Raw genomic sequence first — 24,060 nt, 5'->3', positions numbered from 1 at the left:
AACAGTGCCCATCTGACCCCCATCAGCCTGAACAGTGCCCATCTGCCCCCCATTAGCCCGTGCAGTGCCCATCTGCCCCCCAGCAGCCTGAACAGTGCCCATCTGCCCCCCCAGCAGCCTGTGCAGTGCCCATCTGACCTCAAAGCAGCCTGAACAGTGCCCATCTGCCCCCCCAGCAGCCTGTGCAGTGCCCATCTGACCCAAAAGCAGCCTGAACAATGCCCATCTGCCCCCCAGCTGGGAACAGCCCCTCCACAAACAGAGTTTCCCTTCAGAGAGGAGTGGCCAGCAGGCGCAGCGAGCTGGTACCCACAGCAGAGCTCACAGGTGAGCACAGTGTTTGTGCAGCAGCCACGCTCCGTGTGACAGGCACTCACAGAGCCTCGGCCGTGCTGGGCACTGAGGGACGGTGGCACTCATGACACCCCCTGTCCCTGCCCTGCCTCGTCTCACCACAGCAGACAGGGACACCCCGCAGCTGGGCACGCGCCGGGATGGGAAGGGATGCCCTGCTGAGGGATGTGGAATGTGTCCCTGCTCCTCCCAGAGCCCCTGTCCAAGCCAGCGGGTCTGGCCCAGCTCCGGGGTGTCCCTGAGGGCCCCAGGAAGCCGAGGAGCTTGTCCTGGTTTGTTCCCAGCCGTGCAAAGCACAGCCCCATGACCCCCATCCCCTGTCCCAGCAAGAGCACCGGTCCCGGAGGAGCCCTGGCAGCACTGACACACCCACCAGCCCGAGCAGAAGGACACAGCAGCAAATCTGGCACGGGCACTGAGCAGCACCTGGGCAAACAAGACCTGGCCTTGATGCCAGGGCGACCACAGAGCACAGAGAGTGGCCCCGTCCCCTGGCAGCAGGGAGGGAAGGTGCCAGCAAGGCAGCTCATGGCTGCAGTACCTCACAGCCTCACCTTCACCATCTCCAGCCTCTGCAGGAAGCTGTCCAGCCTTGCAAACACCAGCCTGGAGGGGAAGTCCCAGCTCCTCACTTGCTGGCCTGGCTCATAATACACCTGCAGGTTTGCCCTTCTCTCCTCCAGCGCCCCTTTGAAGGCGTTCAGGATGTCAAACACCGTCTGCACCTTGCCCAGGCTCTCTTCCACCTCTCCTTTCAGCAGGTCTTCTGGGGACAGGTACACCACGGCCTGCAAGAGCCAAATGACACCAGAGATGTCCCTCTGCTGCCACGGCAAACGGTGGCTTGTGGCACTGGACAGCTCCGACCCTTCCTCTCAGTCAGAATCCCTTTGCAAGGAAGCTCAGGGGAAAGAAAGAAAGAGAGAAGAGGCTTCAAAAAACCCTCCCAGTGCAAACCCAGGTGCCACAGGCACACGCCTGCCGGATGAGGAGGCTGCAGATCTCCTGGAGCAGCACCACTGTGGGAACCCATAAAATCAGAGGGTTTTGGGAAAGCTGCAGAAGGCAGGCCTCAGAGACAGCAGAGCTGTGACTGGAGCTGAGCAGGAGCCATGAGATTGGTCAGCAGAAAAAGTATGCAAGAGGTAGAAAAGTAAGGACAAATAGAACATCGGTCTGTGTATTAATGCTTGTCTAGAATAACTCCCTAAGCTGCAGAAAAGTCTATCTAGAGAGATATTAGGGAGTTCTGAGCTGAATAATGGAGCTCTGTGCATTGTGTTTGAAGGCTTACAAGCAGGTATTGTATTTGAAATAAGCAAGCATTGTTTTAACCAAAGCTAGGTGTGCTTATAGTGGTTGGATGGAACCACTGTCAATGTGCTTTTGCTTTGTGTGATGGGTCAAAAAGCTTTTAAAGTAAGTTGTAACATTGAGTTCTTGGTCTGCAGCCTGGGATGTGAGCTGCTGGCATCCTCCCATTGTCACAGCCATGTAATGAGAGTGATGCTGGAAAATAAAACAGCTCAAGGTATGTTCCCAGCAGTCCTGCCTGTTTGTGATTCATACAGAGCCCCCCGTGGCACCAAACACCTCTGACCCTTCCTCCCAGTCAGAATCCCTTTGCAAGGAAGCTCAGGGGAAAGAAAGAGAGAAGAGGCTTCAAAAAACCCTCCCAGTGCAAACCCAGGTGCCACAGGCACGCACCTGCTGGATGAGGAGGTTGCAGATCTCCTGGAGCAGCACCACCAGCCTCAGGGGCACGCCGTAGTGCTCGCAGCTGACCCAGACCCAGCACACGGCGTGCAGCAGAGGCACCAGGAGAGGCTTCACCTGGCTGAACTCCACAGCCTCCACGCACTCCAGGGGCTGCTGCAGGGTGGCCAGGTGCAGGTCGATGTCCTGAGCTTCCACAAGAGCTGTGGGAGGAAGGGCAGGAGGGGTGAGATGGGCTGGGGTGGGGGGCATGAGCTGGGAGCTGGCACAAAGGGGAGCAGACAGCCCTGGTGGGCACAAAGGGGAGCAGAAATCACTGTGAGCACAAAGCACTCACCTGTGTGTGCTGAGCAGAAATCACCTGGGCACAAAGCACTCACTTGTGTGTGCTGCACAGAAATCACCTGGGCACAAAGCACTCACCTGTGTGTGCTGCACAGAAATCACTGTGAGCACAAAGCACTCACCTGTGTGTGCTGCACAGAAATCACTGTGAGCACAAAGCACTCACCTGTGTGTGCTGAGCAGAAATCACTGTGAGCACAAAGCACTCACCTGTGTGTGCTGAGCAGAAATCACTGTGAGCACAAAGCACTCACCTGTGTGTGCTGAGCAGAAATCACCTGGGCACAAAGCACTCACCTGTGTGTGCTGAGCAGAAATCACCTGGGCACAAAGCACTCACCTGTGTGTGCTGAGCAGAAATCACTGTGAGCACAAAGCACTCACCTGTGTGTGCTGAGCAGAAATCACCAGAGCACAAAGCACTCACCTGTGTGTGCTGAGCAGAAATCACCAGAGCACAAAGCACTCACCTGTGTGTGCTGCACAGAAATCACCTGGGCACAAAGCACTCACCTGTGTGTGCTGAGCAGAAATCACCTGGGCACAAAGCACTCACCTGTGTGTGCTGAGCAGAAATCACTGTGAGCACAAAGCACTCACCTGTGTGTGCTGAGCAGAAATCACCTGGGCACAAAGCACTCACCTGTGTGTGCTGCACAGAAATCACCTGGGCACAAAGCACTCACCTGTGTGTGCTGCACAGAAATCACCTGGGCACAAAGCACTCACCTGTGTGTGCTGAGCAGAAATCACCTGGGCACAAAGCACTCACCTCGGGAATAGGAAGAAGAAACTCTCCCTACCAGCATCTCCCTCCCACAAAGCCACCCTGTCCCCCCAGCAGGGAGGGCACGGGACCCTGGGACCCCAGGCTGGGACAGAGGACAGAAATCAGCAGCACGGTGGAGCTGTCCCGGGCTCTCACCTGCCTCCACATCCGTGAGCATGCTCTGGAAGGCTGGCACGTAGATGCTCTGCACTCTCTCCAGCACCTGCAGCATGTTGCTGACCCTCCTGGACGTCAGCTGGCTGTGGATGCCCTCCAGGTCAGCGCACCTGCAGCACCAGGACACGTCACCAGCCCCGCTGGGGCAGCAGCAGCTGCGCCCCAAAGCCCTGGCTCAGGGTTTTCTGCAGCTACACAAGGGCACAGAGTCTCCAGAACGGGGAAGTTAGAGGTGGAGCAGGGTTTTGAACTGAGACCCCAAACAGTGAGAGTCCTGAATTTATTTTTATGTGGGGAAAAAAAACCCTTTGAAGAATAAGAAATGCTGGGGGGGAAGGGGTTGTGTTTGGTTTAGATTTGGGGATTTTTTGGAGGACACACAAGAAGTTTTCCAAGCAGTTTTCCTGAAGCCCCCACACCTCTGGAAAGCAGGAGATGTACCTGCATGAGCAAGGAGTTCCAGCACAGGAAAGTGCAGAGGATGTAAGAAGAACAGGAAACTACAGGAAAAAAGTACAGGAAAAAAATCCAGGAAAAAAATCCAGGAAAAAATCCAGGAAAAATACGGGGAAAAAAAATACAGGGAAAAAAACCACAGGAAAAAATACAGAAAAAAAATACAGGAAAAAATACAGGAAAAAAATACAGTAAAAAATACAGGAAAAAAATACAGGAAAAAAAAATACAGGAAAAAATACAGGAAAAAAATAAAGGAAAAAAATACAGGAAAAAAATAAAGGAAAAAAAATACAGGAAAAAATACAGGAAAAAATATAGGAAAAAATACAGGAAAAAAATATAGGAAAAAGTACAGGAAAAAAAATACAGGAAAAAATACAGGAAAAAAAATAAGTACAGAGGCTGTGGCTGGAGAGAGGGAAGTGGTGAAGTCCTGCAGCCACTGGGAGGCTTTTCTGCACAGACTGCAGGCAGGATCTCACCCAGATTTTAAGAAACATTTCATTTTTGAACTTAAGAACCCCTGTTTTAGTCTGAACTGAGCTGGCAGGAAACGGGACCAGCCCCAGAGGACACAGCTGGTGCCAGGTTCAGGTAGAGCAGTGCCAGAAGGAGCCGGGTGCTGTTCCTGCAGCCCCTGCTGCCAGCTCTGCACGGGCAGGGCTCTGTCTCCAGCCAGCCTGAGCCAGCACAGCACTAAGGGCGGGTGAAATTCCACTCCCTGGCTCGTCTGACCCCCCTGTGGCACCCCCAGCAGCCAGCTGACAGCAGGGAGAGGGCCCAGCAGCTCTGCTCTGGGGCTGCTTCTCAGTGAGCAGGGATGGAAACACCACTGTGGCACTCACATTCTCTGAACAGAGATGTCATTTTCTCTCTCAGGGTTTTTTTTTCTTACAGAAGCACAGAGACAATAAGAGAAACACAATTCCTATCTCTCCTTGCTGCTCCTGCTGTTCTGCACGTGTGGAATGTGTTAAGATTGTTCACCTGAAGGGATTTGTCAATCAGGTTCTGCTGAGGATCGGTTTGTTTCCTTGGCCAGTTGGCTCAAAGCTGTGTCCTGGCTGTCTGGAGACAACCAAACACCATTTCCACCGAAATTCCCTCGTGGTGAACTGTGGCTGGACCAACCCAAACTGAGCCAACCACCCAGCCAGCTCCAGGCACCCCGAGATCACCCTGATGTCATGTCTGGGAGCAATGTTTTTGGGTTCAGGTCTCTCCATGACCTCGGGCAGCTGCTCTTGGCCCGCAGCAGCAGCACCCCCTCCACCCAAAGCATCACCAGCAGCTTCCCCAACACCTGCTCTTCCAGAACTGCAGCTCCACCCTCGGGGTGGGGTTGGTGCCTCGCAGGAGGGGCTCTGAGGACTCTTTCTTCAGCACTCTCTGGATCTGCTGGCTCCAGTCGATGACGGCTGACTCGGTGGCGTGTACAAGGGATTTATTGATCAGCTCCAAGCTGCAGGAAACACAGCACCAGGGTCACCTGGCTTTCCACTCGTGCATTGCTGAGTTGGATCTGCCTCAATGGGCAGCTGGGTTTTGCAGTCACAGCCCAGGTTCATGTTTCAAAACCACAAAACAATAAAATTCATAAGGGAGAATATTTACAAGGGCAGTTAGAGACAAGACAAGGAGGAATGGTTTAAAACTGAAAGAGAGGAGGTTTAAATTGGATATTGGGAAGGAATTGTTCCCTGGGAGGGTGGGCAGGCCCTGGCACAGGATGCTCCTGGATCCCTGGCAGGGTCCAAGGCCAGGCTGGACAGGGCTGGGAGCAGCCTGACTGCAGAGTTTGGAGTTTTCCCTCAGTGATCCCAGCAGTTCACTGCTTCTCTGCATGCCCTCATCCTCTTCCACCTCCTGAGCTTTTCCTGCTTGTGTCATTGCACAGACCCCAAAGCAAGAGCCCACGAGCTAGAGAGAGCAAAATACCCCTCCTTGGCAGCCTGATGAGCTGCAGAGGACTGGGAGCAAGAAGAGTCCCCACGTCTGACAGGGAGGATCCCCAAAAGGTGCAGCACATGCAGCAGCAGAGGAAAACCCAGTGGAGAACAAGGGGTACTCACAATTTCTCATTTTTAGGATCAACGTTCTCAATTCCCTCTGAGGCAGCTGGAAGAGGCAGCAAGGTCTTGCCCTTCACCTGGCCAACAACCTTGAAGACAGTATTTTTCAGGCTGTGGACATGATGGATGATGTCTTGTGACACCACTCGTGGCCAGCCCTGGTGGTTCCTCCGGTTCGTCAGGATGGGCACGAGCACCTACAGCAGGAGCCGGGGAAGAGCAGTGGAGAAGAGCTGAAGGAGGGCAGATTTAGATTTGATTTAGGAAGAAACTGTTCCCTGTGAGGGTGGGGAGGGCATAGCACAGAGAAGCTGTAGCTGGCAGTGCCCAAGGCCAGGTTGGACAGGGCTTGGAGCAGCCTGGGCCAGTGGAAGGTGGCCCTGCCATGGCAGGGGGTGGGACAGGGTGGGCTTTAGGGTCCCTTCCAACACAAAACGTGCCGTGATCTGATGATTCTAGCACAAAAAGCACCAGGCTCTGAGGTCCTTGGCAAGCCTGGAGACCCTCATCCACCACTGTCCCAAGCAGCTCCCTGCGGGTGCTGATGAAGGCCAGCAGGGCTGGGCTGAGCCCAGGGGCTGTCCCTGCACAGCCACCCCCATTGGCAGAGGGAAGGTCCTCTGGTACCTCCCGGCATCTCCAGCAGAGCCATGTTTTAGGTTATTCCCCAAAGCTGCAGCCCACTAAACCTGGATCCTCTCTTTACCAGCGAAGTTGCAGCAGCTGGGGGCTCTGGGCTGGGCTCGCCTGGAGCTGAGCTGCTCCTGGCTCTTGGTGCTGGGATAGCAGCAGCGCCTGTCACCTTCCCCTGGGAGCAGAGCCAGGTTGCCCCTGGTGAGGAGCAGCCTTTGTGTGGCCAGACTTGGGGGAGGATGAGGGTGCAAAACCAGCTACAAACAGATACAGGATCCAAAAGGAACAACCAGGGTGCCACTCCAGGGTGCTGAAAGTTCTTTGCACCGTGACCAAAGAGGACCAGCAGGAGCAGCCACCATGTCCAGGGAGAGCAGCCCCAGGGCACACAGAGCTCACCTTCAACAGCTTCAGCTGCAACAGGAGCAGCTTTGTCTCCTTTACTCAAATCACATGGACTGCTAAGGAGAGCAATGCCATAACCAGTCGCATCAGCTGTTTGTACTCTTTTGGATGGTTAAAATAACAACTGGGCCCCTGATGGAACCTCTGGAAGATCCCTTGGGGAAAACATCAGCCCGTCTGAGGTTAACAGGGCGCTCAAATACAGGAGGGTCTTCTGAACATCAGGAAAAATCCTCTGCTGAGAGGGTGACGGAGGGCTGGCACAGGAGTCTCCATCTGCGGGGATACTGAAAAGTCACCTGGGCACTGTCCTGGCAGGTGGCTCTGGGTGGCCTGGCTGGAGCAGGGGCTTGGACCAGCTGTGTCTGAGATGTGCCACGCAGCACCAACTATCCTACAGCCACAGAATGGGTTGGGAGGGACCTTAAAGTTCATCTTGTTCCACCCTCTGCCATGGGCAGGGACACCTTCTGCTATCCTGCTCCAAGCCGCATCCTGGGGCTTGAACATTCCAAGGATGGGACAAGCACAGCTTCTCATTCCCAGGAGCCCATCCTATGACTGTGTAACGTGGGTCATCCCCCACGGTGAGAGCCCCCATGGCTCACGATTTAGGAGTTTCCATGGTCTCTAGAGACCCCAGCCCGGCCTTTCCCCCCTTACCTCCTCCACCAGCGCGGCGAAGTGCGGCAGGGGCTCTGCGGGCAGGTCCCCGCACAGCAGCTCGGCGGGGCCGGCGCCGGCTCCGGGCGGCCGGAGGAAGAAGAGCGCCTTGGCGGCGCTGGGGGGCGGCGGGGGCGGCCCGGCCCGCAGCCCCAGCTCCCCGGCCGGGCTCCTCCAGGCGAGCAGCACCGGCCCCGCCGAGCCCCGCACGAAGCCGCGGAGCGCCGGCCCCGCCGCGCCGCCCGCCCAGCGCCGCCAGCGCTCCGGGGCCACGGCCAGAGCCCGCACCGCGCCCCGCGCCAGCCGCGCCGCGCCCCGCCGCTCCTCCGGGGGTTCCTCCGGGGGCTCCTCCGCGCCCCGCCGCTCCCGGGGCTCCTCCGGGGGCTCCTCCGCGCCCCGCCGCTCCCGGGGCTCCTCCGGGGGCTCCTCCGCGCCCCGCCGCTCCCGGGGCTCCTCCGGGGGCTCCTCCGCGCCCCGCCGCTCCCGGGGCTCCTCCGGGGGCTCCTCCGCGCCCCGCCGCTCCCGGGGCTCCTCTACGGGCTCCTCCCGGGGCTCCTCCAGCGCCTCCAGCCCCCCAAACCCGGCAGCCCCCTCGGCCTCCATCCGCCCGGCTCCGCCAGTGTTTGGCAGCCGCAGCCGCCGTTGCCCGGGGGACTCCGGGGCCGCTGCCGTGCCCGCCGCGCTGCGAGGGCGGGCCCGGCGCTGCCGCCTCCCGCCGCCTGCTCCGGCTCGTTTCGCTCGCCCCGGCAGCGCTACGCAGCTCCAGAAGTTTCCCAGCCCGGCTCGCTCCGCGGGAATTTTTCCACACGAGGCTCCCGACACTGGTGCACCTGCATCAACCCGAAGCTGAAACTTGTGTGCTGTGGGCTCCAGCATTTCCACTTCATTAACACCCTCTTCTGTGAGAAGCACTTCACTGTTTTCCAAATAAAAGAGCCTTTACAATTGCACGGAAAGCAGCAGACGGATTCTGTGCAGCCCCAGAGCTGCTCGTGTCACCCCCTCCAGCTCCTCTCCTTGGGCACCCCAGCCTGCTCCTGCCTCCACCCGTCCAGTGACAGGAACATTTTGGTTTTCCCCAGTCCCCTGCTGTTCATAAAAGCCCAGCAGAGCTTTTCTGGAGGACACAGATGAGTCAATTCTCCAGTGTCTGCTTTAGACAAGCATCACACTAAAGCACAGCTCATCAACAAAAGATGCTTTGCTGATAGTTTGTCCCTTCATTTTCCATCAACTCAAAATGAAGTCTCAAGACTTGTGTGCAAGCATCATCTCCTGAGTGAGGCCTGGCTTTCTAAAGGTTGCCACCAAAACTGAACTCCTTTATTGGAACAGCACAGAACTCCCCTCCTGCTTCCAAACACAGGCAGTGACAGCAGTGGCAAGGGAAGAAGCAAGGCTGACCCACAAAAATCCTCAGAAAAACTCTGAAACACAGACCTCCCCTCGCTCTGCCTGCTGTGCCACTTTCCTGTGCCCTGCATCCAGAACCAGAATCTGCTCAAGGACACGCACAGCCACGAGGCTGCAGCATGATCCAGATCTGATGGGGAAGATCTTGGTCTTTACCCTGTCGGAACTCAGAACGTCCCGCAGACATTCTCGGATGTTCCAGACCCGGGTCAGAAGCATCTGAGACCCTGGCATGCAGCCAGAAACCCCTGTGGCTTTGAATCTGACCCATGCATGGAACAATTTACCAACTTTGCAGGAAGAACAAGAAGGCACACAAGTTTAGGTGGCGTAGTAGAAGTAGTCACGAAGTGAAAGGAAGGATTTCTGAGTGCTGTACAGGGGGGAGAAGCCTTGTACACAGGGGTCCAAGTTTTGTACATGGGGGGTCAGGGGTTCTAAGATGGAGGGATTTGGGTGTGCCCTGTCCTCCTTCTTTCTCCTTCCTAGCCTCCATGTCTTTGGTGATGTTGGCACTCACAGATTGGTTTAGAGTAGAGAGTCACTGTTCAATATAGACAGTAGGCATTGGGGAAAAGTACAAACATGTAACACGTAATGTGTGATATAAAAGATGGCAGCAGCCCCCGGGAGGGCAGTGTGCCTTTGTCTGACCTGCTGAACGGGCCACAGCAGCTCAGGAAGAGAATCTTTTAGATAACCAACAATAAACAACCTTGAGAACAGACAACAGAGGACTGCTGAGTCTTTCTTTGAAGGCACGGGTTGGAGGAGAGACTTTTCCATCTTTCGGGGTCCCCCCAATCTGGGGGTGAGACCTGACTTTACCCCAAAGCCAGCCAAGCCAAGGTCGTTTGCCAGAGAAATGCAGGTTTTTGTTTCCTCATTAGGGATCCATACACAACACAGCTTTCTGGAGGACGGCGAGTGGTTTATTCCGATTCTAATTAAAGGGTTTGGAAAACTGATCAGAGAAAAGCAAAGTAAAATGGGAACACCAATGTACAGATATATTCTCACCCCTCATTGAACCTAAACCCCTACAATTGGGCCCCATTTTACTGTTAATTTTCCTCCTGTCACCTGGGTTCTGGTAGTGAAGGGGGGCATAACCAGCTGAGACATGCTCCCCTTCTTCTGGCAGACCCACAGCCCCTCCAGGGCCTCTCACACCTGATCTCTTGCAAAGGTCACACCTGCTGCTGTTACATTATCAATACTTCATAGAATAAACCCCAAAATTAAAACAGTTCAGAGAGAATTTTTGGTTAAAATTGCCCCACGGTGAGCCCCCAGAAGAGGAGCTACGTGGGCAGATCCTGTCTCCACAAGGACCAGTGCTGCTGACAGCCCACTGGAGCTGCAGCCCAGGGAGATCCATGATGACCAAGCAGCCCCAGATGCCCAGGCCAGCCCCTGTCCCGTGGTGCTGGCAGCACTACACGCTGCCCAGGCCTGTGCAGAGCCAGGCTTCTCTCTCAGAGCAGAGCACTCCCAGCCCTGTCCCTCTCAGTTGGCTGTTTTAAGCTTCTTGTCTGGCAGTTCCTGATGGTTCTTGGTTTGTTTTCTTTTCTGGCACGCTGCTTCTGTGCCGTCCCCCCGGGTGAGTTTGTCCAGGACCAGGGCAGTCTCCTTCAGCAGCCTCATCTCCCTCTTCTCCTTCCTCTCCTCCATCTCCACGATGTCATCTGCAAACAAAGCCTTCAGGGGCGGGATCAGCTTGGGGATGGCCGGGAAGTCACCAAAACGTACCTGCAACACAAGCACACAGCTCCTGGGTGACAGCTGCTCTTTGATTTCCTCGCCCCTTCCTGTGTGCAGCCCCTGCACCCAGCAGCCCTGCCCTCAATGGGTTATTGATGTTTTCCTCACAGAAATGCCGTGGCCCAGCACAAATTCTGACTGACACTGAGCTGCCCTCGCTGCCACGAGTGCCTTCAGCCAGCTTTTGCCTCCCAGGTGTGTGCTCCAGAAAGCCATTGGAGCAGCTCATCAGTTGGGATGGGAATGGAAGCAAAATTAGGTTTTTTTGGCTGGGAATAGCAAGCACAGACTTGAGGTGGCACGAGGCAAGTAGCCAGAGTGTGAGAGTTGGATTTGAGGGCCACCAGCACCTGTCTCACAGCAGGGTGGGGAAAGGGTGGCACAGAGTATCTGCTGCCAGCAGTTCAAGGAGCTGTTTCAGAGACTGCTCCTCGGGAGATGGAGTATTGATATGTCACAAACATATTTTATGATAATCTTTTTGCCAGGATTTTCTTCTCCTGAGAAGCTGAGCAGCCTCAGGAAAGAAATGTAACCAGTAACTCTCTGCTGCTGTGGAATGCAACAGGGGCTTCCTTGGTTGGTCCATGGAAGGTGTTCCTGCTTAATAACCCATCAAGGATGCAGCTGGCTCAGACTCTCTGGTCAGTCACAGCCTTTGTTATTCATTCCTTTCTATTCCTGTCTCGCCTTCTGATGAGTCCTTTCTCTCTCTTTTAGTGTAGTTTTAATAGAGCATTTTGATAGAATATATATCACAATATAATAAATCAGCCTTCTGAAACACGGAGTCAAGAGTCTCGTCTCCTCCCTCATCCTGGGACCCCTGCAAATCACACAACATATTGATACAGTACAAGAGGAGCATTCAATTCACCAGCAGCCATCAAAATGCCACTGACACCGTTCCCAGGCCTGGCCCCAAGCTCCAGCTTACCCTCATATGGTCAAAGGCAATGCCGACCCTGTCGCTGAAGTCCTCGCTGAACAGCGGGATCTTGGCGTACCTCTGGCTGAAGTGATTGAGCATGATGAACTCTGCATTCATCTTCATCCCAGTCTGGATGGCCTGGGAGGTCGTGCTGCAAAAGGGAACACACCCTGGTCACAGCCAGGCTGGCAGGTACTGCTGCTCTGCACCCAGGGTCACAGCACACCAGTGACCTCACGGGCACAGGCACCTCTCCCTCGGGCAGCCTGCACCGGTGGCAATGCTCTGACTCCCACACAACCCTGAGTGCAGGAATGCAGCTGGAATTGTTGGAGCCTTGCATTTTAGAGCTCCACAACCTGGGGACAGGCACTTGTCCCGGGGGTGCCAATAGGCTCAGCTGTGGCTGCAGGGAATGCCAGGCAGCTGCTCTTGGTCTCCCACGTTTGCCTGGGCAGCACATGAACTCCTGGCTGCAGCGCTCTCAGCGAGCTGTGGGGGTGAGATCTCTCTTCTACCTCCTGAGCTTAGCCCCAGGATGTACCCATGCAGAGGGTGTTTCCCTTGGGCTGGTCTATTTGTGGAGTTACCAATGTCTGCTTGAGAGCTTTGCCCCTTTCTTCTGGGGATGCTGAGAGGAGCTGTGGTGGTCTCAGAGCTGCTGCAATGACCAACACGCATCTTCAGTGCAGAAGAATTCTACACACACCAGAACCTTTGACAGGACTTGGGCCCCTCACCACCAGCTCCAAGGAGTACCCCCAGCTGTGCACCTTTCCCTTCCCAATGGGGACAAACAGCAGAACACAGCCCACCTGTGGGTCTTCTCTATAGCTTCCTTTTCCATGCCATCTTCCAGCGTGGCTTCGTGGATCAGCAGGTTGGCATTTTTACCTGTGCAAACAATCACGTGTTCAATCTCCAGCTGAAGAGTGACCTGCCCAACTGCCCACAGGAGCCCTCCTGATCCTCCTCAGCCCCTCGCTGACACAGCACCAACAGTTTGGGAGCGCCCACTTTGGATACTGGCAGATGGAGACCTTTCTCCAAGAGATTCTGCAAGCAGAGGGCTTCGTTACCTACCCATTTGCACCAAGGCCATGCAGGGCATTGTATCACCAGAATAAACTACTTTCCAGCCAGACTTGTGGATCACTGAACATGCAAAGGCATTTTTACAGTGCTGGACTTCACAGGTCTGAAACTGAACAAGGATACAAGCGTTAGACTCCAGGTCCCCTCCAGCCATGGAGCCCCCCAGCTCAGGAACTCACCTCAGCCAGGTCATAGCTCTCTAACAGAGAGCTCACAAACTCCTTGGCCTTGGGTCTGATGTTCTCACAGCCTTTCACAAGACACTGAGAAGGAATCATTCTGGGAGGGAGGGAAGAAGACATAATTATGGGCAGGTACAAATTAAAACCTGATCTTCTCTTCAAGCAGCTGATTTCTCCTGTTTCTCAGCCTCAGTTCAGTGCCTTGGTGACCTGTATAACCTCTCACTTTCATTGGTGCCCCAGGACCTCACCCAATCACTTCTACCCCATTATCAAATACTCTGTCTTGTACTTGCCCAACTCCCTTTTCCTACAGCAAAGGGAAACCTGCACATGAACCTCGATAAAGCAGCACAGGTGAGTACAAACCCCACCCTGCCCTCTGCAGACTGCACATCCCTGTTCTACAGGCAGTGGAGGGAGTCAGAGCCACCTCCAACAAAGGGCTGGGGGAATGCTTGAGTTTGCCAAGGACATTTCTCCACACAGAACACTCACCTGATGTCTCCAAGAATCTCCTCACAGTGGTTGTGGTACTCGTGCAGCCAAGGCATGATCTGCTCAGGCGCTACCAGAAACAGAGGGCTGAAATCCTGACCCAGGGCTGCCTGCACAACCAAAGGCAGGGGGGATATCAGTGCTAGGTGTACACCGAATCAGAGAGGGGAAATGCCAGGGATAGGCTGCTTCTCCACTGCTCTGAAGTTCCCTCTCCTCACCCCGAGCCACGTCAGGAGCAGAGTAACTACTTACAAAAGCTCTCCGCCGCTCCATCAGGATATTCACCAGCCCCTGCAGAGGGAACACAGCACACAGCAAGGCAGTCAGAACTGTCTGGGGAGTCAGAGGCAACAGCCACCACACTCAGCAAGCCCAGAGTCAGAACAAACAAGAGGGGAGAGGAATACAAACACAGACAGAGTCGGCAGTGCCTGGGGAATGAATGAAGAGAGGAACGCAGAGCGGGGTGTTGCAGTAAGGTGGAAAAATCATAAAGGCTTCATAAAATCAATCCTGCTCTCCTGGGATCAGTGGCTGGCCTTGTCAAAGCTGGCACTTTGCAAGTTCCCATGTGAATGCAATCCTACTGTGAGCCATTTGTCACCCATTTTCCTGGGTAAAAAACCAACTTGCACCTGCATCAACTGTTTTTGCACCATTAGATAGAAAAATGAAAATTATATTTCACAAACAACTTCCCTGCACATGTACACCAGGGGTCTGAGTGACCATTCAGTACAGAATAATAACAACTTGTTACTAACCAATGGAAGCAATTGGCAAGAAAGCTACTGATCAACTGGAGTCCCACACGAGGTTTGTACAACTGGATAAAAAGGAGTAATGTGAATAAAGAACGGGCTATTTCCACCATGAACAATATGGAGTGTGATTTATTCCCTCACAAGGCAACCCACATGGCTCAGCTGGCAGCTGTGAAGCCAAGGTTCAGAGCAGAGCTGCACAGAGCCCCTCCCCAGCCCTGCACCCACCGAGTGATGATCCGTGTGCATGTGGGACACGAACACGGCCACGAGGTTACACAGCACTTGGTCAACTTGCTCTCCATAGTGGCGGCAGAGCTGTCCAAAAGTTCCTTCTCCACAGTCCAGGAGCAGGGACCTGGTGGCACTAGTGAGAGGTGACAGAGACATTTCACTAGTGAGAGGTGACAGAGACATTTAGCAGCCACTCAGAGCTCTGAGCAGGGCCAGGCAGGGAGGGGAATGTTTTGGGCTGGAAGGCAGAGAGCCCCGGGGTTCACCTGGTATTCACCAGCGTGGAACTGACATTGCGGATTTTCATTGGAATTGCAGACCCCGTTCCCAAGAACACAATTTCAGGGTAAGCACCCACATTTCCTAGAGAAAAGAGACAAAAAGGATATGGAGGCAAATGTTCTCCACACACTGCCCACTCAGACACCATCTAATTCACCAGCCCAGTAACTGCAGAGCCAGCACAGGCATTTCTGCCCCCGCAGGAGCAGGTTTACAAGGGAAGGCAGAACAAGCCCCACTTCACAGCTTCATCTGGCCTCTGAAGCAGTGGGCCACCAAGAGCTCAGGTCCTGTTTTCCACCCCACTGATCCAAGCTAAGTTGCTGATCTGTACCTGGTACAGCAGACAGGCTCTCCTTGCACTCCTTCACACGGGTCTGGAAGTCAGGGAGATCCAAGGCCTCGGTGACAAACTCATCAGGGTCACAGACAGTCACAGCATCTCTGCAACAACAGCCACCTATCAGGATGGGGCAAGGCAGGAGCTGACACAGCCCTTTTCATTGCAAAGTGCCAAACTCCTGTGACAAAACAGCCTTACGACAAGGGGACAAACTCTCTTTCCACTTCGAGGGGTTGGAGAAGACACATCCACGAGTGTGGTGTGTGCTAAAAAGGCCTGGTTGGGCTGAGCCAGGCACAGAAATGATCATTCCACCAAGTGGAGAAGCTCCTGCAATAGCATCTCATCCCATCCAGAGCTGCCAGGCACTAGAGGGCACTGCAAGGCAGCACAGAAGGTCCTGCAAGAGGAGCAGACACCTAAAGGGATCCAGGCATCGGTGAAAAGCCTAAGAAACCTGTGACCTGGGCCTGCTTCAGAGCATGTGCAGCACTACAGGTCTTCAGTTACCTCAACAGAGAAGCTTAAACTTTTCTTGGCATCCTCCTGTTGTGCCCAACAAGGACAGAAATCTGAGCCATGGCGGCTGAAATCCCCTTGCCCCCTGTGGTCCCTTAAGGTTCTCACTGAGCAGCTTCACCCATTTACCCACCAGGTCACAGGAGCAAAGCCAGTAACTGTTTAACCACCTGGAGCTCTCAGCTCTAATGTCAGACTTTCTAGGTCTCCAGAAGGTAAGACCCTCCCTGGGCTCCCCAAAAACTCACTCTGCCCCCATCTGCTCTGCCACAGCCACAGCTGGGTGCACAGCATGAGTCACAAAAGGACAAAGGGCCACAAGGCTACAGGAACAAGGGACAGAAACAACACTCCAAAGCACTGGCCAGGTGTTGCTTTCAGTGGTTCACTCCTCCATGTGCTACACCTTGTCTGAACTTTCAGGGGCAAGGACACAGCCACCAGAAAGGATCTGCAGGGGATCCTGACACAGCGCCCTCCCTCACCAAAAAGCTGCTTCAAGCCAACCCCCAAAACCTGGGAAGAAAAAGATTCCCACTGACCTCTGCCACTCCTGCTGGGGCCTGAGGTGGTATTTCAGGAGGCACTCCCCTCTCACGATGGGCACGGGGCACACAGCCTCTGCTTCCTGCACGAGGAGGGTGATGTGAGACACAGCCCTTGCTGAGGGCAGCAGGGGCGAGGTGGGCCTGGATTACCTTGCTCTGGTAGGTGCTGAGCAGAGGGAAGATCTCAGGGTGGATGAGGTTCAGCTGAGTTTGGATCTTGTAGCTGCGTGGGTTGTGCACAGCAGAGGAGTTTTCATTGAGCACCAAGTGCTGAGTGCCAGGCCCAAATCTGTCAGAGGACAATAACGCTCAACAGCTTCAGCCCCACGTTAGAACTGGGCACACCTGAGCTACAAGTCTCACCTGAGCCAGCAGAGCCCTCTTTTTAGAGCTCTTTACTTTGGCACAAAGATGTGCACCAGCAGAACAGGCTGCTGCTCAGAGCCAGGAGCCCAGGGAGCACAGCACACGTACCTCTCCATCCACTGCTGGTAGCGGCCGTCCCGCAGCACACGCTCGGGGGTCATGTGAATAACCAGGGCCACCTGGTGCTCAGCAGCTCCCTCCTGGTACCTGGGGCACAGCAAACAGAAAGAGCACCTGTGCTCCAGTCCGTGTCCTTGGCATCCCCTCCCCTGTCCCCCTTTGGTGCTGCCAGGGATGTCCCCCAGGCAGGCAGAGCAGGATTTATTTTCAGAGCACGGCCCTGGAGGAGCTCCAGGCTCTGCATCACCCACAAGGCTCGGGCCATTTGCTGACACCTCCACTGTCCCCCACAGGGCAATTCCTCTCCTCCTCTGCAACAGCATCTGCAGAGCCTCCAGGAGCCCAAATGGCTCTGCACAAGCCCTACAGAGTCGTTATGTGCAGTCCAGGTTTCCAGCAGCCTCCACTGCTCCCCAGGCAGACACCAGGGAACATTCCAGGAGGTCCCTGAGGGAAAACAGGCACTGGCATTCTCAGAACCCACAGGTCCCGCCTTTCCTAAAAGCCCCAAAATGCACCACCAATCCTTTCCTGCATCTCAAGCTCCTTAACAGTGCCAAAGAGCTCAGGCATCAGCCGTGAGAAACAGCACACCTAGGCTAGAACAAGAGCAAAACTCAGCACGGGCCCTTCCCCAAGCACTGCAGCGCCCCAGCCCTACCTTCGGAAGGTCTCGTTCTCACACACTGCATCCACAAAGCCCTCGTGGGGACACTCCAGCACGAGGAACACCGGGCCAGGGTCAGTGGGGGTGCACAGCTCCTCAGGAAAGAGCTGCAGGCAGATACACAGTGGTCACACCACAGGCTGCCTGCACACACAGCCCCTCCGCACCTCTGTGTCCGACTCCTTCGGTCAGACAGAGCCCAGCAGCCACTCCCAGCACTCAGAGCACCCAGCCAGGGCAGCTCTGGGGCCCTTTCTGCTCTCATTACACAGCAAAATCCAATGTTTGTAACAGCAAATCCCAACCCGGGCCTCAGAGAAACCACAAGCCAACTGAGGAGAGGAATTTCAGCAGTTTTGAGGCTCCCATGACAGATTCAGAATGGTAGCAAAAGCAAGTGTAAGGAAAAAAAGGCTTCATAAAATTCTTGTGACACAAAGATGTGCTGATCCTGTCACCCAGGTCAGGATCTTCACTTGCAGATCACCTGGGCCATGGCCAGAGCTGGCTCTGCCTCTCACTCCCGTGTTTGAGAGATGCAGACCCTGCACCCCAGAACTGCTGAGTTCCTTTTGGTGTCAAACAGGGTCAAGAGGGAGTGATGGCTACACAGGCATTCAATCCCCAGATCTAAACAGTGCAGGGATTAACTCCACCAGCTTTGGGAAGGTGAGACGAAGCAGCTCTGCCAAAGAGCAAACACCCAGCCATGCCCACACAGGAGCTCATTCCCTGATCACCACCCCACCAGCCCCAGGCATGCCACACTCAGCCACAACCTGGATGTCCTGGCAGGCAAAGCATTCTGCACAAAAAACTGTCACCCTGGGGGCTCAGTGAAGGAGGGAGGGTGGCAAAGCCACAACAAAAGCTCAGGCACATCTCACCTCTTTGCCTTCAAAAGTGACGCTCTCCCCGTTTTTGAGAGCTGTAATGATGGGAAGGATGGCTGGAGTTCCCCTGAGGACAAGGCCACAGAAATATTTAGCTGCCAACACCCCCGTGCCTGCTCCTGCTGCCCTGTGGCCCAGGCTGGGCTCTCATACTCACACTGGCAGGCCCAGCTCCTGGGCTTTGGCTGCGAGGAATTTCCCTTTCCTTGGGTGAACCTGCAGAGTCAAACACAATTACCACCCCAATTAAGAGGGCCACGACACAAGATCATGTACTGCCAGCTTAAGAGCTTCTCCACAAACCAAGGGAATGTTTTGTCCCTTTTCAGTCCCACAGCCACTGCTCCAATTTACCCCAAAAAGGCTTTTCTGGGCTCTCTGCTTTCCAAGATCATGCTGCTGCTGCTTCTTGCTCCCCTCTCCAGCCAGGCAAGCACAACAGCCTGCCCTCCTCTGAGGGGTAAACAAGAATGGAGCCTGTGCACTCCTAACCACTGCTGGATTCCAAAAACACCTCCAGCTTTACACATTCCTACTCAGGCTGCAGCAACTGTGACACTTGAAAAGCAGAAACACGTTAGAGCTTCAAAGCCCTGCTTGAAAATGCTGTCTGCATTTAAATCCCTGCAGCAAGATGACGACAGGAAACATTTCCTTAAGAGGGTGGCCAATGGCCCAAGCCTGCCAGGGTTTAAGAGATGGTTGGACAACGCCCTTAATAATAAGTTTTAAATTTTGGGCAGCCTGAAGTAGCCAGGCAGTTGGACTGGATGGTTCAACCCTGCAAGTGTCCAAAGCCTGGCTGGATGGGGCTTGGAGCAACCTGATCTAGTGGAAGGTGTCCCTGCCCACGGGGGCATGAAACGAGATTATCTTTAAGGTCTCTTCCAACCCAATTCATCCTGTGGTTATAGATGACCACTGTACATCCCTCCCCTCTAAAACACCCTGTTTTATTCTCTTATGTGTTGTGTTTAGTGTCCCTGTGCCCAAACTCACTTTACAAAGAAAAGCTGTCACCAGGTCAGGATGCTTCCTTGCACACTTCTGCTCATCGCCTGTAAAACAAAGGAAAACTCCTAAAAATCATCACTCACTATCACTTTTCTTAAAACCAAAACATGCCAAAATTTGCTAAAGCATTAACAGAAACATCCACCTGGAGCCCAGAAGCAAAATGTTATGAACACCCAAGGCCAGAGAGCCCATGGCTTCAAATACAGGAATCCAAACTAAAGCCCAAGACTGAAAAATCAACAGCCCAGCACCCACCTGTAATTAAAGTACAAAGGTTGGAGCATCTACCCCTGCCAGGAGCAAGCAGCCACAGGGACTGATCACACCCAAGCACCAATCATGTCCAATTTCTTAGGCCTTTAAAGTTCTCTATAACTTCCAAAGTACCAGAACACTTTCTGCTCCATGGAATCTTCCAGCTGAGCTTCTCTTCCAGCCCCACTTTCAGACAGCAAATGGCTCAGAGGACAAATTCCATCTCATTAAAGTTAAAAAGGCCATTCCATGCGTTTCACCTGCTTTCTTTGGGCTCCCTTTTCCTTCCTCCAAGCTTTGCTGAGCAGCTCTCGGGGACCCAGGCCCTGTGCCCCCTTTAGGGCTGTTTCCACCTTGAGGAGATGCTCCAGGACTCTGAGGGGGTGAACTTCCAGCAGCCAGTGGTTTTCCTGTCCCAAATCCAAGAAAAGCAGACAAAGATCACTCAATCCGCAGCAACGTAAAAGAAAAGCATGAGTAGCATTCCCTCTTCCGTGGCAGTCAGGTTTGAACTGCACCAGGATACAGAGCTCTCCCCCCCAGTCCAGCCTGCACTTGCATTCTGCAGTCACTTATTTCAGGAGCCATCCCTCATCCAAGGCCTTCTCCCAAACTGTTAAACTCTGTCAAGTCTGTGCTGCACCCTCACATCACAGTTTCCAGCAGAAAGAACACAGCTGGCTGAGAAAGCCAAAGCCAGGCATGTTGCACAGGTCATTCCATCCACCCACTGTGGGAACCCAGGACATCCCTCTGGGTGCCCTGGATGGCCAGAGCCGCTGGCAGGGGGCTCTGAGACCCTGGCAGCAGCCAAAGACACACGTGGGGTTTGGATCTTAGCCCATGGAGCAAGTCACCAACTCTGTGTGAAGAATTACAAGCCACACACACAAGTTTAGGTATTGTAGTAGAAGCAGTCACCAAGTGAAAGGAAGGATTTTTGGGTGCTGTACAGGGGGGTTTTAAGCCTTGTACACAGGGGTCCAAGTTTTGTCCATGGGGGTCAGGGGTTCTAAGATGGAGGGACTTGGGTGTGCCCTGTCCTTTCTTTCTCCTTCCTAGCCTCCATGTCTTTGGTGATGTTGGCACTCACAGATTGGTTTAGAGTAGAAAGTCACCATTCAATACAGATAGCAGGCATTGGGGGAAAAGCATAAACATGTAACACGTAATGTGTGATATAAAGGATGGCAGCAGCCCCTGGGAGGGCAGTGTGCCTTTGTCTGACCTGCTGAATGGGCCACAGAAGCTCAGGAAGAGAATCTTTTAGATAACCAACAATAAACAACCTTGAGACCAGACAACAGAGGACTGCTGAGTCTTTCTTTGAAGGCACGGGTTGGAGGAGAGACTTTTCCATCTTTCGGGGTCCCCCCAATCTGGGGGTGAAACCCCACAACCCACAGCTGAAGGAACAAGCCAAGGCCCTGACTCAGCAGCTCTTGTTATTTAAATGAGATGCTTCTCCTGAGGAAAGCAAAGTAATGAACCTCTGCTTACTCAGGCTGGCCCACAGAAGCTGCTCCTTGCTGTGCCTCCCCTGTCTCCCTGCAGCAGCAGGGCTCACCTGTCAGAGGGATCTGGTGGACTGTCATTGTCTCATCCTTGTACTCGGGCTCTGTGTGCAGCTGCACAGCTGGGAAGAGACCAAAAGCCACCATTAACAGGTGCACGAGCAGAGATCCACACTCCTCAAGGGTATAAATCAGGAAAGAGCCTTTGTCTTTCTTAAACACAGCCTGCTGAGCGTTCCCCTTCCTTTCTCTGCCCAACTGCAAACCCCAATGAACAATTAAAGTTTGAAAAGCCCATCATCCACATGGTGCCACGGGGAGCAAATTCACGGGCAGGCTCTGGAAGCAAACTGCCTCCAGTGTTTTAAAACCAAACCCTGCTTGTATCAGCCAGCCTGGGAACACTGTTGTGAGGGGTTTAACAGTGTATCAGAGCAAAAGAAATGTTTAAAGCCTCTGAATGGATCTAAACCAGAGGCTGAGGCCATGGCCGGGCAACGCAACCTCGGCTAGAGATGAAACAAAGTTCCAACACCCCTGCCCCACCTCGCCTACCTAAATCCATCCTTTTGAGGGGCCCAGGGAAGAGGCGAATGGCTTTCAAGTAGTTTTGCTGGAAAAGAGACAGGCTGTCAGGAGGGGACACGAGCAGCGCCGTGCCAAACCCCCAGCGACACCAACCTGAGCAGCTCAGACAGCTGTGGGCAGGGGTCCCACCTCTGGCAGGCACTGAGCCTCTAGGAAGGGAAAGAGCCACTGTCCCCACCCCCTCCAGCCGGGCAATCAGCCAGCAGAAACCGCGAGGAAATGAAACCACCACAACAACGCTGAGCATTGCAAAGGTCTGGTCCAGACGTGGCATTAGGCTGGCAAGGACCACATCAAACAGCAGAGCAGGGAATGCTCCTAGGAATGCAAAATGGGGAGAGCAGGAAGGGAACAGAGATCCTCCCCTCCTCCAAAAGCTGATTCACCAGGATACAAGACTACACGTCAGGGGCAGAAGATTCACTGAGGAGATTTGGATTCTCAAGCCAGCCCTTGGTGCTGACACTAATTCAGAGCAGCATTTCACACCTGCACAGAGGCTCCCTTTGCCACCAGCTCTCTCAGTTCCAGGGTGAGCTTTAACACTCTTGTCATACTCACCAGCTTTGGTGGCCCCAGGAACACACACCTCTGGAGCCCTATGGCCTTCAGGGTGAGAATCATACCTAAGAGCAAGCAGAGGAACAGCTTTCTCACAGCTCCAGGGAGCACTGGCAGATCCCTCTCTGGTCAGGAGGGCTTGGCCTCCCCCCAAAGGCCAGAACTGAACCTGGAGCTGAATTTTGTGGCAGTTTCAACAAGCAACTTGCCTCTACAGATAAAGAAAACAACATCTTGATAAAATTAATCTGGAGCAAGGCACCAGGACAGATCAATCTCCTCCTTTTCTTGGAGATTTCCAGAATTTTAATGGACAAGACCCACAGCCATCTGTCCTGACCTCCTCCTGCACTGAGCACAATGGTGCCCACCAAGGTCTGTGTGCTCCTTGGGACTCAAACCAGCCTAGTCACCTCCCAGCTGGCAATGCTGCTGACACCTCCTGCTCAGGAGATCCTGGGAGGCTGAGCCCAGCCATGCTGGACAAGCAGGGCTTGTCCCCCTCACACATCTGCAGTGCCACAGAGCCCAGCCCAACACCTTCTGCTCAGATTTTGGGAGGTTGAATTCATGCATGCTTCAGGCAGGGTCTGTCCCACCACCAGTCTGCAGTACAGCAGAGCCCAGCCCAGCCCAACACCTCCTGACAGGAGATTTTGGGAGGCTGAATCCAGGCATGCTTCAGGCAGGGCCTGTCCCACCACATGTCTGCACTGCCACAGAGCCCAACCCAGCCCAACACCTCCTGCTCAGGAGATTTTGGGCAGCTGGATCCAGCCATGCTGGACAAGCAGAGCCTGTCCCACCTTGTGTCTGCCTTGCTGCAGAGCCCAGCCCAGCCCAACACCTTCTGCACAGGAGATTTTGGGCAGCTGAATCCTGCCATGCTGGACAAGCCGGGCCTGTCCCGCCACGTGTCTGCCTTGCTGCAGAGCCCAGCCCAGCTCAACACCTTCTGCTCAGATTTTGGGCGGCTGAATCCAGCCATGCTGGACAAGCAGAGCCTGTCCCACCCCGTGTCTGCCGTGCCGCAGAGCCCAGCCCAGCCCCAGCCGTGGCGGCGCCCGGAACACCCCGCAAGCCGCGGGGGCGCCTCGCAGTGCCCGCGCCCTCCCCGCGAGCCCGCACTCACCCGGCAGCCCCCCGACGTTGGCCCAGGACACGCGGCTGAGGAAGATGCTGTCCAGGTGGGAGATCTTCAGCCTGCGGGGCACAGGGGGTGAGCGGGGCCGGCGCAGCCCGGCCGTCCCCCGGTGTCCCGCACTTACTTGTGCTCCTGCATGGCGCGCTGCGTGCCCTCGCCGCAGTTGAACAGATACCTGCGGGGACAGCGGCGTCAGGCCCGGCCCGCCCGGCGATCCCCGCTGCCGCTGGCCGGCCCCGCACTCACCGGTTGAACTCGGAGAACACGTACACGGCGGCCCCCGCGTCGCGGCTGCCGGCCGCCACCACCTGCACGTACACGGTGTTGGCCCCGCCAGCCCCGTGCCGGCGTTCCGCCGCCGCTCGCGGGCCCACACGTGCCGGGGCATGTCCTTGGGCCGCCGCGCCGGCCGCGCGCCGCCGAGGAGCCCTCGGCCGTGGCCCGGGCGGCGGGGGAGCCCTCGGCCGTGGCCCGGGCGGCGGGGGAGCCCTCGGCCGTGGCCCGGGGCGTGGGGGAGCCCTCGGCCGTGGCCCGGGCGGCGGGGGAGCCCTCGGCCATGGCCCGGCCCGCCCGCCGCCACACGAGCGGCAGCAGCGCCCGCGCCGGCGCCCACATCCGCGCACCGCCCCGCCCACTGCGCCGCGCCCAATCACAGCCTAGAAATGCCCGCGGTAGGCCCGCCCCTTCGTTACGTCATGCAAGCGGACCAATGGGGAGTGAGGACAGCGGCAGTTGCCCCGCCCATGAGGCGCCGGTGTGCGCCCCG

General features: G+C 55.1%; 2 protein-coding genes across 2 annotated transcripts in view; both read right to left on the bottom strand.

Moving 5' to 3' along the window:
- LOC119709599 (dynein heavy chain 9, axonemal-like) overlaps positions 1 to 8,469 on the bottom strand; it is a 54,339-nt gene extending 45,870 nt beyond the window's left edge. Inside the window, exons 1-6 of the mRNA XM_038157571.1 lie at positions 7,594 to 8,469; positions 5,893 to 6,089; positions 5,124 to 5,282; positions 3,341 to 3,471; positions 2,062 to 2,273; positions 909 to 1,142 (exon numbers count right to left, since the gene is read on the bottom strand). Coding sequence (XP_038013499.1) covers positions 909 to 1,142; positions 2,062 to 2,273; positions 3,341 to 3,471; positions 5,124 to 5,282; positions 5,893 to 6,089; positions 7,594 to 8,469 — 1,809 coding nt within the window. The remainder of the gene's footprint in view (positions 1 to 908; positions 1,143 to 2,061; positions 2,274 to 3,340; positions 3,472 to 5,123; positions 5,283 to 5,892; positions 6,090 to 7,593) is intronic.
- A 1,447-nt stretch (positions 8,470 to 9,916) lies between these two features.
- ELAC2 (elaC ribonuclease Z 2) lies at positions 9,917 to 23,794 on the bottom strand. The gene is given in 25 exon segments (XM_038157447.1): positions 9,917 to 10,758; positions 11,708 to 11,852; positions 12,517 to 12,595; positions 12,785 to 12,905; positions 12,976 to 13,075; positions 13,477 to 13,586; positions 13,732 to 13,770; positions 14,472 to 14,610; positions 14,744 to 14,840; positions 15,094 to 15,203; positions 16,164 to 16,249; positions 16,320 to 16,458; positions 16,644 to 16,742; positions 17,317 to 17,429; positions 18,210 to 18,282; positions 18,373 to 18,431; positions 19,215 to 19,273; positions 19,748 to 19,897; positions 21,055 to 21,123; positions 21,557 to 21,614; positions 22,151 to 22,215; positions 23,283 to 23,353; positions 23,419 to 23,469; positions 23,541 to 23,632; positions 23,635 to 23,794. Coding segments are annotated over 25 exon segments (2,415 nt in total). The 5' UTR covers positions 23,683 to 23,794; the 3' UTR covers positions 9,917 to 10,515.
- Positions 23,795 to 24,060: the final 266 nt, after the last annotated feature.

This window comes from Motacilla alba, chromosome 18, assembly GCF_015832195.1.
Source record: "Motacilla alba alba isolate MOTALB_02 chromosome 18, Motacilla_alba_V1.0_pri, whole genome shotgun sequence".
Classification (NCBI taxonomy): Eukaryota; Metazoa; Chordata; class Aves; order Passeriformes; family Motacillidae; genus Motacilla; species Motacilla alba.
Note: the sequence above shows the minus strand (reverse complement) of the source record. Positions and strands in the feature narration are given on the sequence as shown.